Here is a 16,575-nt window from a genome sequence, read left to right as displayed (position 1 = left end):
TGGTGTCAGGTAGACTCGAGACACCTTCCACTCCTCTGTTTTTTTGTGGTGTCTCTTTCTCTCTCTTTTCTCCTTTGTTGCCACACACTTTCACTGTTTCATCTCTTCCTCTCTCTGTTTCACTTTCATTTGGCCCCCTACACTCACACATGCCCTCTCCTCTTTTATCTTTCATTGTTGCTTGGTTTACGCTGCGAGCAAGAACAAGGAAACCAAAATGTCAATTGCTGCCACCTCATACGGGGGGTTAGACAGAGAGGCCAATTTATTGGACCAGGAATGATGAGAGTAGGACAGAGGGGGGTGACTGCAAGCTGTTTTTAAGGGGCTAGAAAGGACAACGCTCAAGCTGGACTTTCAATCTTACATGTTTCTGAGGCAACAACTTGGAAGACCTCTGAAGATAATACGAGCTTGTGTTGGTGCGCTCTGCAGGGTTGTGCAGCTATATTTTTTTCTTCTTTAAACGCACTGTGGCACTTCAAATTCTTGTTTTGGGTATTACTTTAGTGTTTTGTTGCCTCGGCCTCATGACTGTCATGACCTAGTTTCCAAGTTGTTCCATCTTTGTAGCAATGCCAAAAGCCATTAAGCACACTTTTGTAACAGCACAAAAAAACCCTCTCAGCCTGTTTCTTTTTAACGTCTCACTAATCTTTCTTCTTTCTCATGAGGCAGATGTCTCCTGTTTTTTACCTCCTGTCTTCCTATCTCTTCTTCTTTCTGTGTTTAATCGCCACCCTGCTACTGACAGTGAGCTTCTGACTGCATTAAAACAACAGCAACAATAAGCTGCGGAAACAGGGTTTGATTGGAAATCGTTCCACAGGCGAATACATATACATGTGTCCCAATGTGCGTGCATGTTGAGTTGTCAGTTTCTCAAATGCCTCCAATCTTGTTCTACTTGTGACATTTATATTACTCTTGCTGTGAAGAGTAATGGTGCATGACAGGTGGTGTAGTGCTAGTTTGTATGTGTGTGTTGTGCAATTGTGTAATGACATCACAACATGCAATATCATGTGTTTGATATATTGGGTATTTTTGGGTCTTTAAATGGATAGAGATGAATGGTTTGATTAAAACTACATATGCAGGTGTGTGTGTGTGTGTGTGTGTGTGCAGGAGTGTATTTGTCTGACAGAGAGAGTGTGCAAATTTAACAAGCTGCATGAGTTACAGTCAGACATCTGGACAGAGACATGTACACTTTATCACCAGCAATAATTAATCCATAAACACAGCCAATAAACGTACCTGCCTGCCTAGAAAACTTCTGGGCCACAAACGCACGCATGCACGCACGCATGGAGGCACGCGCACACACACACACACACACACACACACACACACACACACACACAATGTCTGCAGGTAAAGTCACACACACATACAGTGAGAAAATGGAGATGCTTGAGCTCACACACGCCAACACAAAGCACACCCACTAACTTGTGTTTCTTGAGCGAGAGCCCCATGTGTTGCTTCATCTGCTGCAGGCCGTGGTAGTCGGTGTAGATGAGGTCAAAGGGCAGCGGGCCAGTCAGTGGGCAACTGCCTCTGCCTGGGGGCACACCGAGGAACCTGCAACACACACACAAACACAGAGTTCAGACGAGCAGAGAAACATGACCGACAGGGGAGAGAGAATTTTCACTCCAAAAATAGAGTGAGCACATGGACTACACTTCAGAGCATCCAAGCATCCATTATTGACTTGGACAAAAACATTTTAGTTTTGTTACAGAACGGAGTGGGGAAAAGAGAAGGTCAACGTACAGTACAGCAGTGTTAGCTGGGAATCAAATGCATTCAGCGATGTGTGAAATGGGGGTACTGAGGATTTCACCTTTTGTTAAATTAAAAACTAATTACCACCTCATGGTCATATGCCTCCTCCAACCTTGTCTGTCCAGACTCATATGTAGCCATGACAGTTGACAATGCTTTAAATATGGATGTTGCTGCAGAGAAACTAGAAACTCTACAAAATGTGGATGCTTCAGACAAGAGTTCAACCCCACAGCACAGAAGATCTATACAATCACCACTTTCAAGGTGAGCACCCACGATTAGTGTCGCCAACTCAGTATCTAACCAAAATGTCTCGCCTTCTGCTCCTGAGTTATGCTGTTGAATAATGGCAAACAAAAATGTTTTAGAGAACAATATGATTAAAGGGCCAGTGTGTAAAATGGGTTGAAAACAGTGACATCAGTGGTCAAATTCTAGATGGCAGGGCTCACTCGCTCACCCTTCCCGTCGGGTAAATGACAGTGGCCTCGTAGGGACAAAAAGCCGTGCGCACGAGTTTTTCAGGAGTAGGTCTATCTAGTGACAAGGTGAATGTTTATTTAGAAATCTAAACCATGTTACGATATTGTAATGAATCCCTCACGAGCAGGAGACCAGAGGAGCATTCGGGAAAAAGGCCAGTTTATTTGAGCACTCCAGAAACTCCGGTAACACTCCAGGGGGTAAAAGACTCCGTCCCAAACTCTGACTCTTCCAGCGTAACAGACACACTTCATAACTTTACACACATACTCGTTTACCATTCCGAGTGGGGACCCCCCTCCCCTCTCTGCTCAATCTGCAGCCTGCACACTGACTGACAGCGTAGCCGGTAAACAGAGCTCAGCTGTTTATTTAGCCTAGCAATATCTCCGGACTATAGTAGCTGCAATGGACGACTTTGAACGCGATTTTGAAGAGTTTCTTGTAGCGGACACAGACCCAGAGCCATACCTGTTTGAGCCGGAGCATACAGATGAGAAACTCCATGTGTTTGATGCTGAGCAGGCGAGAAGAGAGGCTGAATGCACAGAATGGGATTCGGTGCTACCATCGTTGGGGAGATATATCATCAGGAGGAAAAGCGTCGTAGAGAGTGCATCACAAGGAGTGAAGTTGCGTCTTCTTTTCCTTGCAGATGACGGTTCGGGTTCATTCTCTCCTGTTGCGTGCTAAGTGTGGTCCATTCGCAAACTTTATAACTAAAAAAACTTTTCACTACTCTCTATCGACGAACTACTAACACTCTCTGCTGTTTCCTCCTCCTTCTTCCTTCCTTCCGCTGTCTTCGTTGGTTCATTTATACACGCGAAACGCGTTCTCTGGCTGGCTGGATTGTCCGCTCGGGCTGCCTTACATACATGGCGGCGCAAGATGGCGACCTCTCTAAAGCAAGGCCCTTGCTATATATATATATATATATATATATATATATATATATATATATATATATATAAAAAAAGCATAATTATAAGGCTACAAAAACCAAATGAATTTTATTTTATAGCGATTATACACTTGTATAAACATATTAATGGGTAGAATATTCAGATTCAGATTCAGATTGACAATAAACCATGCCAAATATTACACACTGGCCCTTTAAGCAGGACTGAAAAATGAAGCTAACGTGGAAGTGCCAAAAACTGCAGTACCTTGAATGGCCACTTGAGGCTGGCTTGAGAAGCCAGTTGATCCCCACTGACCCAGATGTTAAAATACCCCAAAATGTTACAGCAGAAATGTTCTGAACCTGGTTAAAAAAAAAAAAAAAAAAGAAGAAAAAAAAAAAAAGATTTCGCTTAGTCCTTCAGAACCTGACCTGTGTTGGGAACCAGGGGGTCACGAGCTCAAGTCCTCAACCGGACCAAATATGGAGTGTTGACTGGTAGCTGGAGAGGTGCCAGCTCACTCCCTAAGCACCACCCAGGTGCCCTTGAGCAAGGCACTGAACCCTCAACAGCTTGGCTAGCCCCTTGCTGTGACATCTGTCAATTTAATGCATGTACAGGTCCTGTTTGTGCATGTGTGTGTGTAGTTCTGGCCTGTGTGTATGTGACAACAGAGTGAAAAAAATGAATTTCCCCTCAGGGATTAATAAAGTATGTCTTTTTTTTCTTCTTCCTATTCTTCTTCCTATTCTTCTATTAGCTTATAAATACTTTAGTTATAGCCAAAAACATGTTTTGTGAGGTCACAGTGACCTTTGACCATAAAATCCTCATCAGTTCATCCTTGAGTCCAAGAGAACGTTGCCAAATCTGAAGAAATTCCCTCAAAGCCCTCCTGAGATATTCCATTCATGAGAATGAGATGGACGGACAGATGGACAGACGGATGGATAGACGGACAGATAGATGGACGTACAACTTGAAAATATGATGCCCCTTTTCTGGGTTACTCCTATGTAGTATAAACCTACCAGTGAAAATATAAGACTTTTATTTTGGTATTATTCATCCATCCATTCGAAAAATATTTAAGAGTCGTCTATTATAATCTTTTGTGAGGTTACAAGTTTTTCTCTTGCGTGTTCACATAATGTAGAAAGTCACACCAGTCAACTTCTACCAGCCTATTATATCATCACTTGTCATCTGTCAGCTTGAACTCTAATAATAGAGAGCCAAGTTCATCTGGAAACACGCAGCAGCTTATTAGCAAGAATGAAAACTACAGTCCACATTGTCATTAATGACTGCTGCTGTGCAGTAATCAGGTACATGCCATTTTCACAGTATATTTTATTTAGAGCTGGTGACATGGTCAGAGTCCTTCATTGTAATATAGACCTCAGGTGTGAAAGTGTAATGGTTTCTCTACAGTTTGATGGCTTGTAGAGTAGGGACACAGTACGTTCTCATTGCACTGCATTTTTATGGACTATCATAAACTAATAATGAGCCTGCTCTTTCTTCCTGTCTCTCCTGCAATTATCATTGTTTGCTGCTTTGAAAAATAAGTAGTGGGCTGGTGGTCAACTTGCTTACGGTCGCACTGTTGTGTAAAGCATTCTAAAATGGGTTTGTGATAATAGTTGTATCAGAGCAAGGTAAACTGCATTGCAGCATTTAGTGTGAAGTCATGACACACTGTACAGTGACTTTCTCTCAGCATTTCCTCTATTGCCTCCCGGCATTTGAATGCATTTATGCCTGACCACCTTGTAGAAAGGTTAATTGTCTTAGCTGGCTCCAGGTTTGATGCTTATTACATAGGTTTGCTAGCAATGTCTACTTTTGTCTATTGTTACAGTGGTAGTCTGTAGGTCAGTCCAACACTTTTGTCAAGATAGAAATAAAAGCGTCGAAAGGATTGCCCTGAAATTTTGTACAGTCATCTGGAAAACAGTGGGTGCTGAATTACACATTGTCATAAGCAGCAGAACTGATTGGTTAGCATGAGCAGTTATAGCTGAATAGACAAAGAGACTAAACTTCATCAGCAGAACATTCTGTGTCACTGACAGCTGATCTCTGAGAGGCGCAGAAGTGCAAACACCACGTCAGTGAGGTCTTTGTATTTTTGAAAGAATGGTGCCACTTAAAAACACCAGAAGTTTACATTTTAGAATGCATGCAACTTAAAGACATCAAAGCCCCTAACCCTGTAGCTGCTGTGCTCAAACTGCTGAGCTACACACCAACACAAGTGAGAGAAACAAACGGTACAGATGTCAGCATGAGGCCAGAGCTGGAGCACAGCATGAAGACGAACTTGAGCAAAAATGAACCGGAGTTCTAAAATGATAAAGACCACCAGCATGCCCTTTAAAAAAATCTGGCCTGCATGACAAAGCAACCCGTGGAGGTGATGTAAAATAAAAATTCCCATCACTGATTACATCTACCCTTGCTTTGGGAAACAGTTTCTCATATCAAAGTTTAAAATCTAATTCCCTGGAGCGAGGGAATAAAGAAATAGTGTTTTGACTGCGAGTTGAATTAAAAGTGTGTTTGCTGACCAGATAGCATCACATGGGTTATGCTAAGTTCAATCAAAGTCAAACCAAGGTGCACCGGGCAGGCTTTTGGCAAAATATAATTCAAACAAACAGGATGAAAAGAGCTGAATGTGTAATGACCTGGCTGAACTGAACCTTAAAGCAACAATCGGCAACAACAACAGATGGTAAATGGATGGAGAGAGAGAGAGAGAGAAAACAGAGAGATAAAATGATGTGTTGAGGTTGTGTGTGTGTGTGTGTGTGTGTGTGTGAGAGGTGCCTCAAGTGCTTATGTGTGTATGTGTATACCTGCTGTGTTGTGAAATCCAGATGTCTGCCTGTCTGTCTATTGATACACACACTCCTAACACTTGCCATAAGTCTGATTTGATTACAACAAGACCCTAAAGACACAGACACATACACACACCAATACCAACTAAAGGAAAGGAGAGATGTAATTTCTGTGTGTGTGATGTACTGTGTCCAGTGTCACATCCTTGTTTGACTCAGTTTCAACGTATTGATCGACTGAGGGCTTCTCTGTTACCGTGCCGACAGAGCTGTTATTGGATATCTGACCTGTGAGTGGTCTTCTAGCTCTTACTTAGCTCTTATTTCTGTGACAGACGAGGGCAAAGGCTAATGGAGACTGTAATGCAATTCGTACCCCCAGTGAATTTCAGTCTGCTATGCTAGTTTTACATCGGAGTCTTTTTGGCTGCACTGCTTGTCCAAAGGGTCATTTGATAGCGTTGCGAGGCAGCACTTACAGGAGTTCTGCTGGCAGCTGCTAACTACCACAAGACAGCGGTGAAAACACACGGATATAAGAGTTTGATTAGTGATTCAAGTGAACAATGAAAAATGCTGCACGACAGTAAACCGACAACTGCAGTGTGTGGCTCTACATGAGGGTAGGAAAAGAGTTTGCCTGGTGTTCTTAGATGAATGACTGGTGTAAACAGCAGCACTGTGATAAAACTATCTGAACTCAAGGTGCACTTACTAGCTTTTTCTGGAGTTTTGAACTGCATCTATTTGTCTTCACCATTGAAGACTATGATTTGTAGTTGAAAGTAGTAGTAGTGAGTTGCTTGAGTTAGGATCATTTGGTCGAATTGCTATTCCCAAGGTCAAGAACCAACTATCATGATCAAGTATTCCAGCACATTCCTCTGAATGTATGAAAACCAAAATAAAAAGAAACTGATATTCCTCAACTTAAAAGGGTCCCATGCAAAATTCAGATTGTATGAGTTATCTGAACGCGGTTCTCAACATGGAGGTGGCTGAGCTGAGCAGCTACCAGCTAACTGTGTTAACTCCATAAACAGGGCTAAACAACAGCAACAGCACTGACATAGGGCTTTCACACCGGCAGGGCACCGGCACGGTTCCGGTTCCCACACCCAATTTTGAACCGGCTGGCGTGTTCAGACCGAAAAAAATAATTGGTTCAGAACCTGAAGAGTTGGTTCCCAGCAGAACCAAAAAATAGTTGGTTTTTCCTTGTGAACCGTGACATAATAAGTCGGCGTGTCACATTCTAGGCTGTGAAGACGAGCAGGAAGGCAGGAAAGAGAAGAAGATGGTGGAGAAGGAGAATGTACAGTGGTCTGCTGAGGAACGAAGTGTTTGGTGGCGACTTGGACATCCACTGAATTCCAGGAAAAGCTAGAAAGCACAAGACAGAGCAAGTTATATGCGGAACTTGCGGAAGAGATGGCCAAGGCTGGGTTCACTCCAACGCCAGACCAAATAATTAATAGAGCTAACCAGTGGGGAACTGCAGGGAAGGCACTATATGCTTCTGAGACAACACTGTCCCGATATTACTATAACCATCAGATGAAAGCAGTGCAGAGCAACAGCAATGAACTTGCCAGTGGACAACACATGTCCATGGCCGGACCAGTTTACCATAACAAACGACAGAGAAGCTCGGATTACAACACACACAAAGGCAGCTTGAATTCATTCTCTGCTCAGGATGCCATTGCTCCACTATATCTTTACATAGCCAGTAGTGGTTTGCTGCTATTTCAATGCTCTGATTGTTGCATATAGAACCTTTTACTTTCTGTGTATATTTATATCATCAAATGCATCAGGAGGACTAGGGTATTACTAGGCTGAAATTTTCACAGGCAATAACTTGAGGCAAATTATCCATATGGCAGGCTACATGTAACATTGCTGTAAATATTTTATCAAAGACTAAAATTAAAGAATAAATTGTTGTTACTTATTGCATGAAACTGACAGTACTCAACGAAAAGACTAAAATTAAATCAAAATCATGTGTCAAAATTAATGCTGTTTTTGTTTTCACAATTTTTTGAAGAACTGGGGCAGGGCAGTGTCATCTCACAGCAAGGGGGTCTGAATCAGCTGGCTGGCTGAGCACCTCCTGTATGGAGTTGATATGTTCTTCCTGTGTCAGCGTGGGTTTTCTCCGGGTTCTCCGGCTCCCTCCCACAGTCCATAGACATGCAGGTCAGGTTAACTGGTAGCTTTAAATTGGCTGTAAGTGTGAATGTGAGCGTGAATGGTTGTCTGTCTCTAGCCTTGTGGTAGTCTGGCAAGCTGTCCAGGATGCACACTGCCTTTTGCCCAATTTCAGCTGGATTAGGCTCACATTTTTTCAATACACACGTCCATATGCACACTGAAACCTTCCACACTAGCAGTGAAAAGATCCTTTCCTAATGTGATCATAATGTATGTGACAGGAGACAAAATCCACAGTTCTTGTTCTTGGAAAACTATAAACCTATCCTTCAGAGAATTCATTACACATTTCACAAGCCCACATCTCTTACATTTCCACAGTGTTTTTTTTTTTTTTTTTTAGAATCACAACAGAATGCTGCCTGCATCTGAGCATGTTGGAGGCCAGCCTCCATTTGTGGTTTGAAGGCCTGTTACAGATTATGGAATAGCATGATGGGATTTCAAGTATGCACTCTGCTTTGAGTGTGGTGCCCCTCATTAGTCTCGTTTCCATTAACGATACAATGTCTGCCTCCATCCTTATAGATAATGGAGAACTCTCATAGTTAAAGAGGCCTGTTCAAAGAGTCCATCCAACGAGAACCAATCACATTTCAGCGATGATAGGGAAAAGCACGCTGTCCACGCAAAATTATTATACACCCTCGGCAGTGTAATGCACCAGATTGTCGTACCTATCGTCCTATTGGATTGAATATTCTCAAATTTGTCTCCTATAAGAGAACTATAGTCACTTTTATACATCTCCTTATTTTCTTACAGGATCCACACTCCTCCCCTCCTGTGACAACCTTGTGACTTTAGACTGAAGAGTCCAGGAATGTGACAATAAGAAAAGGCTCAGAGCAGCCTCAGTCACACTTAGCTTCCGCTGTTGGTACTTTCAAAATGAGGATAATCAAAGTCTGGGCATGCTTTGTTTTTCACAGGTATTCAATGGAAAATGTGTAGTGTCATTGAAGTTGTAATTTAAAATAAATTTGTTTACTGTAGTGTTGTCTGCCACTGCAGAGCGGAACTTCTTTAAAGTACATGTTGCACAACGGAGATACTAAATCAACATGAATTTAGCTCTCAGAGGCTGATGACATCATTCTAACAGAGCTTTGCTTGTTTCAGTTCCCAAAGTACACACCACGTTATTTTCTGACTTAATTAAATACTCTTCAAAAACCCAGAAGAGGAATGTGGAGTTAAGGTGTTTGCCTTTATCTCAATGCACTGACATATGAGCAGTATTGACTCTGTTACACACATTGTCCGTTAAGTATGCACCTCTATTACATCATGTAAACAAACCAGTACATATCAGCTGTACTCTTGAGATCATAATGGAAACTACTTCAAAGACAGGTGAGTGCTTGCTATCTTCCTGTGTTTGTACTTTCAAAATAGAAAACAGTAAAACAGCTTCATATTGTGATATTTACTTGAGATAACATGCAACATAGCCAACAGCAAGTAGCCTAGCTTGTTATTAGCAATAGTCATTTACTGTACAAGAAACTTTCAGCTTTTTGGTGATCTCCGCCCAGCCAGCTTGAGCAAAAAACCTTATTTAGTGACATAAGAAGGCATCGTAAAGATAATTCCTTTTTTCAACTTCACAATAGAGCTGTTTTTCTTCCATCATAGAACTTTCAAAGCGAGCAAAAGCAATAATTGAAACGGGGTGTCTGACAAAAGTTCATCTCAACTGGTCAGGACACCTCTTTCGTCAGCTTCAAATCCAAAATGTTGCTAAATTGGCACAGTTATCACACAATTTTCATGGGAGAATAACTGCCGTGTCTCCTCTCATCACCCCAAAAATCACATGAACTTTCGACAAAACAAACACGTGTGCCGCTCTGACCCTTCCATCGCTACTTAAATTTCACCTCATTCATGTTGCCATGCTTAGCTCACAGACTGTCAGACATTTGTGGTTCCGTCAGTCCATTTAAAAATTAATATTATGTTAATCACATTGTCATATTGTTTATTAGTAATGAATACAGGTTGGATTTAGCGCTGTGAAGCCATCAGCATAGGTTGCAGGTGTAGACTACTTTTAATATTCCCTGAAGTGTCATAATGATGGCTGCAGGTTCGGCCTGTTTGCATAAAATCAGACCGGTTTAAGCTCCTATACCACACTACACCGGCAAAACTGAAAATCCACCCAACTCCAGCCCCAAGACTGACAAATAATCCAATTAGGACTACATGTTGAGGCTATTTACTTGGAGTTGGCTTTGCCATATCAATACTAGGCTGAATTAATTTCTCATACTAAATTAAATCGGTATCACACACCCTATCAAGCACATACACACACAAAAAAAGCTGTAATTCATGATGATCGCTACACCATCTCTGGTTATTCATTGTAGAAAGCTAGCAATAACATAACATGTCCAATCCATTTTCATTATGCAGCACTGCAGCTCCGTCAGGCTTTTGTTTGCCTGCAGATGTCTATCAGTCACTCCATGTGCCGGTCTGTCAGTCATTACAGAGACGAGGGGGACAAAGAGTGAGAAAGGGCTTGGACAGCCCCAGTAATGCTAACTGGGACTCAAAAGAAAAAAAAAAAAAGAGAAATTAAAAAAGGCCGACAGACAGAAAACAATGAAAGAAAAATACAGACTGTAATGTGACAACAGCTGAGAAAACAGCAGCACGGCAGAACACAAGCAGCTCCTCGGTTCTTCATTTTCCATCAGCAGCCTGCTTCGTTTATTCTTTTCCTCTAATCCCTCTCTTTTGGCAGCTGTTCAACCATGGCACATCGGCCAAGAGTGAAAATGAGTTGTTTATTCTTGAAATAGTCTCATTTTCTCTCTCTTTTGTTAAGGAACGCCAAAGGACAATTTCACCGACGAAACTACATTGAATACCTGACCTCTGGATAGCTTGTTTTCACAAAGCTCAACTGAACCAGCTGTCCATTAAATTCACCCTTTGATAGAGGTTATTATACCCCACTCACGCCCTGTACAGGACAATTCAATGGCATGCAGCTAAATTTAAATGAACTGCTAAATGAACACACCGTCACTGTGCTAGAAACAAACAATGTCAGAGTTGTTACAAACAGAGTTTATAATCAATTGAAGAACATTTACAAAATTATCATCATATGATGACATTCAGCCTTCCAAAGCTGTGGTTTTATATTCAACCCTCAACAAACTTTCAGAGTTTTAACACTGAAGTATGTAGTTAAACTAGACTTGCAGTTCAGTTCGGTTAGATGAAGGTACATTTGCATTATCTGTGCTGTTTGCTGCCTGTGGTGGAACGCAACTTGTTTGCAGTTACTTAAGTATTGTACATGAGTACAGATTTGTGGTGCTTGTACTTTACATTTAATGCTACCTCATTTTCTAATAGCTTTAGTTCATTTAGAGAGTACAATTTTTTCATCCCCCTCCTGTTCAAGGAAAATTATCTATTTCCAAATGTGGTGATTTTGAATTTTTCTGATCAACTAAAGGATGACATGTTCTATGTTGTGAAGATTCTCCTACTTCTGTACTAAAGAAACTCTTTAAATATCCTCTTGGATTATCTGTAAAATGCAACCTGTCCTGCGGTGGACAAAGTACACAACTCTATTACTTAAGTCAAAGTTTAGATACTCATGTTCAAATATTATTCCAATACAAGTTAAAGTTGTCAAGTCAAATTATTACTTGACTTAAAGTACTGGAGTACTTGCTTTTAAAAATACTTAAGTAATTAAATTACTTAAAAAAAAATCTCAGCACATTATATTGTCACAATACGTTTACAGGACCTAATGAATCTAAAACAACCTACTGAATGCTCTTAAAATTACTTGTAGAACCTGTAGAATGAAAAGGTTGTTGCTCCAGAGCCTATAGAAATACCTGTAGAAACACAAACTGACAAAAGGGGAATCTTCATCTTCATCTGCTGCTGTAGCCATAGTAATAGCCTCTCTACCTGTCTCTACCGATGAGCTGCCCAATCTAAGTAGCACGAGGTAGAGGTACGGGAACACCACTTCAACAAACAAACCACATGCACAAGCTCTAGTGAAAGTTCAGTCAGGAAGACAATACTTTTTATTCTCAGGCTGTAAGTTTCTTTCTCCACCTGCCATTCACTCCTTGCACACATGCTCACTGACTATCTCTAGGTGTCATTGTCTGGATCTGTCAATTGGGTCATCAGATGTTTTTCAGCTGATTCACAATGCACGGTGACACACCTTCTGTCGGCCTATCATCTCACTACTCCTTACTTTAAATACGGTTCTTTGAACCTGAAAAAAAATAATATAAAATAATATATATATATATATATATATATATATATATATATATATATAAAATAAAAAAAAAAAAATATATATATGATAAAATATAATAACTGAATATTGTGAAAAAATAAATACAAATCACAGTATTAAACCTAATATAAAATCAGGACATACAATTAAAATCTAGTTGGAAATAGGCTTAACTTCTGAAACACATAGAATAGAGTCATACAGCACATAGTGCCCATCAACATTATTGGCATCAGCACCTTACTGTAAATGTATGAATGCTGACATGCAGAAAGACCCTATTCAGAAGTTCAAAATAACATCAGTAATACACACACACACACACACAAAGACACACTTAGGATGGCAGCCATCCCAGACACGATTCGAGTGCCATGCAGGGCCACGCAGGAGTCCAATTACCCAAGGTTCTCTTGTCTCTTGGCTGGCATCTAGTCAACGAGCCCTCAGCTCAGAATGAACACACACACACGCACACACACACGCACACACACACACACACACACACACACACACACACACACACAGAAGCTGTAGAGTATGAGAATAAATGAGTGAGGGAGGGCAGGAGAGCAGCGTACCAATTAATAATTAATTAATGTCTCCTTACTAATATCTATTCACTATAAAGAATATTCAGAGTTTTTAAAGCCTGTTTAAACAAATCACTTCATACAATCAACCAGCAGTCTTGCAGAAAAACAACGCTGCTAACGTTTATGGTGCTCCACAAACTGAAAGTAGCACAGTATGGTCCAGTGCTCCTGCAACATTCTCAACAGGGCAATGACCGCTGTTGACAGAACAAAAACTGGCAAAATTGGAAATACAAGGACATCTGGAGGACGTGGTAAAAGCAGTGATTCCACTGATACACTGCAAGTGTTTTGATTATACAGTCACACAGCTCTGATGGGAGCTGCCAGTTTATAGCTTTGATGCTCAGCCTGTGGATGATCATAGTTTTTAACAAAACTGTGTTGTCTAAATTAAGAATTGAAAGAACACTGTAATTGTATTGACACTATATATTTCACATTCCTTCATTTTCTGTCCTTTGTTATCAACTGCTTCAGATATTTAAAGCTTTAAAAACTTTGAACTCTTAGCTTTCTCAGAAAATGAACAATCAATAGAATCCCAGTGAAACGTTGCATGTATGTGTTTGCAATTTGTGTGTGTGTGTGTGTGTGTGTGTGTGTGTGTGTGTGTGTGTGTGTTTGTGTGTTACTAGTTATGTTTTCCTGTGCATGGTGCTATATAGCTATTCCGTTCAATAGCAAATGACTGTATTGATCTCCTAAGGAGCAATTTAGCAGGGTGTTATTAGACGCACAAAGGCACAAAATGAGCAATAACACACAGTGTATTGCTTGTGGAGAGCTAATATCTGTCATTTTGCCCATAGGTCTATTACAGTATATGTGTGTGTAGTGTGTGTGTGCGTCTCGGTCAAGTAGGGCAGAGATAGAGATAATTTATCCTTTCTCACGCCCTGGTTTGTACTCATTGTGCGAGTTGATGCATAGGTTGGTAATGCCTCTCTGTCCAGCCCTGTGTGTGTGAGATGATCCATACTGGCCACAGGGATGTGTGCAACCGACTGTGTGTTGTGTGCATGAGCATGCCAGTGCGGTTTGTGAGTATACGGGTGTTTTCACAGTATTCAGCTGACTACTCAGTGATGTGTGTGTGTGTGTGTTTGTCTGCATGACACAAAAGTTGAAGGGCATTCCAATCAGTGCTGTCAGCTAATGTCATCCCCACACTCCTGGCTGACAGAGGGCGAGACAGGGTCAGCAGTGAGAGGAGGGTGGAAGCAGCTGAGGCTGTGACAAGCACTGCATAGAGTGTGTGTGTTTGTGTGTATCCTAGCATAAAATAAAGACATGACAAAACAGACTGGTGGTTATGTTTGGCATCAGAGATCAAATCTAGATTTTGTTGTGGCCTGGTTCATTTCATATTTACTGTTCTACTGTTTTTTTTGCTCCAACCGAAGAAAAAAATGGTAAAAAAACAAAAACAAAACACAGTATATTCTGACATCTAGAGTTTTGTATTACATTAACTAAATCTGGTTTATGCACATTCTACTCAACTTCTATGATAAAAGAAAAACTTGCACTGGCAGAATGATCAATATGATAAAACTTTTCTGACATTTAAAGTTAAGTTATTTTAATCACATTTTTGTTTTTACACTCTTACTTTCTTATTCCAGCAAGTCAAAGCAAATTAAAACAATCCCCTGGACTTTCAGGATGTCCAAATTATTTATTCTGTTTTTTAAGAACCAAAACAACCATTCGGATGAAGTATTTTCGCCTTCATAATGACAGTTTTTGTTTTGATGTCTTACCTGGACGACCGACATTAATCTACACAAGTATTATGCATGCAAGCAAAACACAGTTCTCACTGTGCCGGGAGAGAAAAATAAAATAGAAAACAATATGGTAATCACAGCTATTTCCATATAGGAGAGTGGTCAAGCCAAGTGCGCACATTCAGAGTGCAAACATGGTGTGAAATAGAACTGTACATCTGAAACTTTCATCAGGATTGTTTTGAAGATTTTTGCACTAAACTTTGAGGGAAATGTGGACCAAATGTGAACATGTTTACAAGCCTAACTGACTGTAAACAATTTCGAAAAAGGGCCGGGCAAAAAAATCAAAGAGCGAAACCAAAACATCTCAGTACTAAATGTCATCAAAAACGTTGCCTTGGTGTTGCGTAAGGTAACATCAAAAAGTTGCTGCCTTAAAACTTGGTTAAAAAGTTTATCACCATGACATGATGACAAAATTGTGCAACACCAGCTTGATCCTCTTATGTGTGGCCCCTGGAGGCAGCTGTAGGCTGCATAATACTCCCGTTTTAGGAAGACAAGTCTATTTTACATGTCATGAAGTTACCTCAGTTGTGTGTGTGTGTGTGTGTGTGTGTGTGTGGAGGGGGGGGGCATAGAGCGCCTGAATATTAAAAAGTTCTGGCTGAAAAAGTAAATACTGTTGTAAATCAATATGTTCTTAATACTCAGTGCAATCAAATGATAGTTGGGCACACACACACACACACATACACACGCACGCACGCACACATGCACAAACACACGCACACACACACACACACACACCATAATCAAACACTCAAACATCCATGTAATCATCTGTTTCCACATCCGCCTCTGATTACACCCGGGGTATAGCAATCTGTGCGCGTGTTGGCAAAGTTTCTCTGACTTGACACGCACACACACACACATGCACAGCCCCACACACACAAGCAGATATATACCATTTAACATTATCTTTTACACACAAACACACACATACATGCACTGAAACACACATACAGTATATATACGGCAGTGCTATAAGCAGCTGACAGGCCCCGGTTATCAGCTAAGGCAGGGTGCACTAGATAAGGCAGCCACAAGGCATCATAAACACCAATACACTGATAGAGAAAGCAAGAGAGAGAGAGAGCGAGAGAGAGTGAGAGAGAGAGAGAGCAGAGGGAGGGATGAATCAGAGATGAAAGAAGGGAGAGGAAAAAATTCAACACTCCTGTCGGAGATAATAAAAATTCTCAGATGAAGAGCTCCAGCAGAGAGAGGGAGAATTAGAGGCGCAGGGGGAGAGGGGGAGGGCGAAAGATGGGGGAGCAAGGTGAAAGGAGAGATGACAAGTTAGACGCAAAGGGCGGGTAGCCAGAGAGAGACAGGAAAAACTAAATGAAAGTGAGTGAGTGAGTGCCAAGAGGAGAACATAGAGAGGAGCCCTCTCAGTCGGCCGTTCCTGAGGCTCACCTCCTCTAACAGCATAAAGCCTCAGGACAAACCTCACACAATCTGGCCTAACCAAATTACAGCTAAAGAAAAAGACAACTACATCAACTATTGGACAAAATCCCAAAACAAACAGCAATGCTATTTGGCCTTAAACAGACAGTACACAATGGCAAGCTATATGCTCGCTGTGACAGATCAGAAACTGAGAAAGAC

General features: G+C 41.1%; 1 protein-coding gene across 2 annotated transcripts in view; it reads right to left on the bottom strand.

The window, feature by feature from the left end:
- The window catches only part of LOC117255684 (alpha-1,6-mannosylglycoprotein 6-beta-N-acetylglucosaminyltransferase B-like), a 161,146-nt gene that overhangs the window by 30,325 nt on the left and 114,246 nt on the right, over positions 1–16,575 (bottom strand). For both annotated transcript variants that reach the window (XM_033624816.2, XM_033624820.2), the window contains exon 9: positions 1,456–1,587. In XM_033624816.2, coding sequence (XP_033480707.1) covers positions 1,456–1,587 — 132 coding nt within the window. The remainder of the gene's footprint in view (positions 1–1,455; positions 1,588–16,575) is intronic.

The sequence above is a fragment of the Epinephelus lanceolatus genome, chromosome 3 (assembly GCF_041903045.1).
Source record: "Epinephelus lanceolatus isolate andai-2023 chromosome 3, ASM4190304v1, whole genome shotgun sequence".
In the NCBI taxonomy this organism is placed as follows: domain Eukaryota; kingdom Metazoa; phylum Chordata; class Actinopteri; order Perciformes; family Serranidae; genus Epinephelus; species Epinephelus lanceolatus.
The sequence above is the reverse complement of the archived record's forward strand: the minus strand, read 5'-3'. Positions and strand labels throughout refer to the sequence as shown.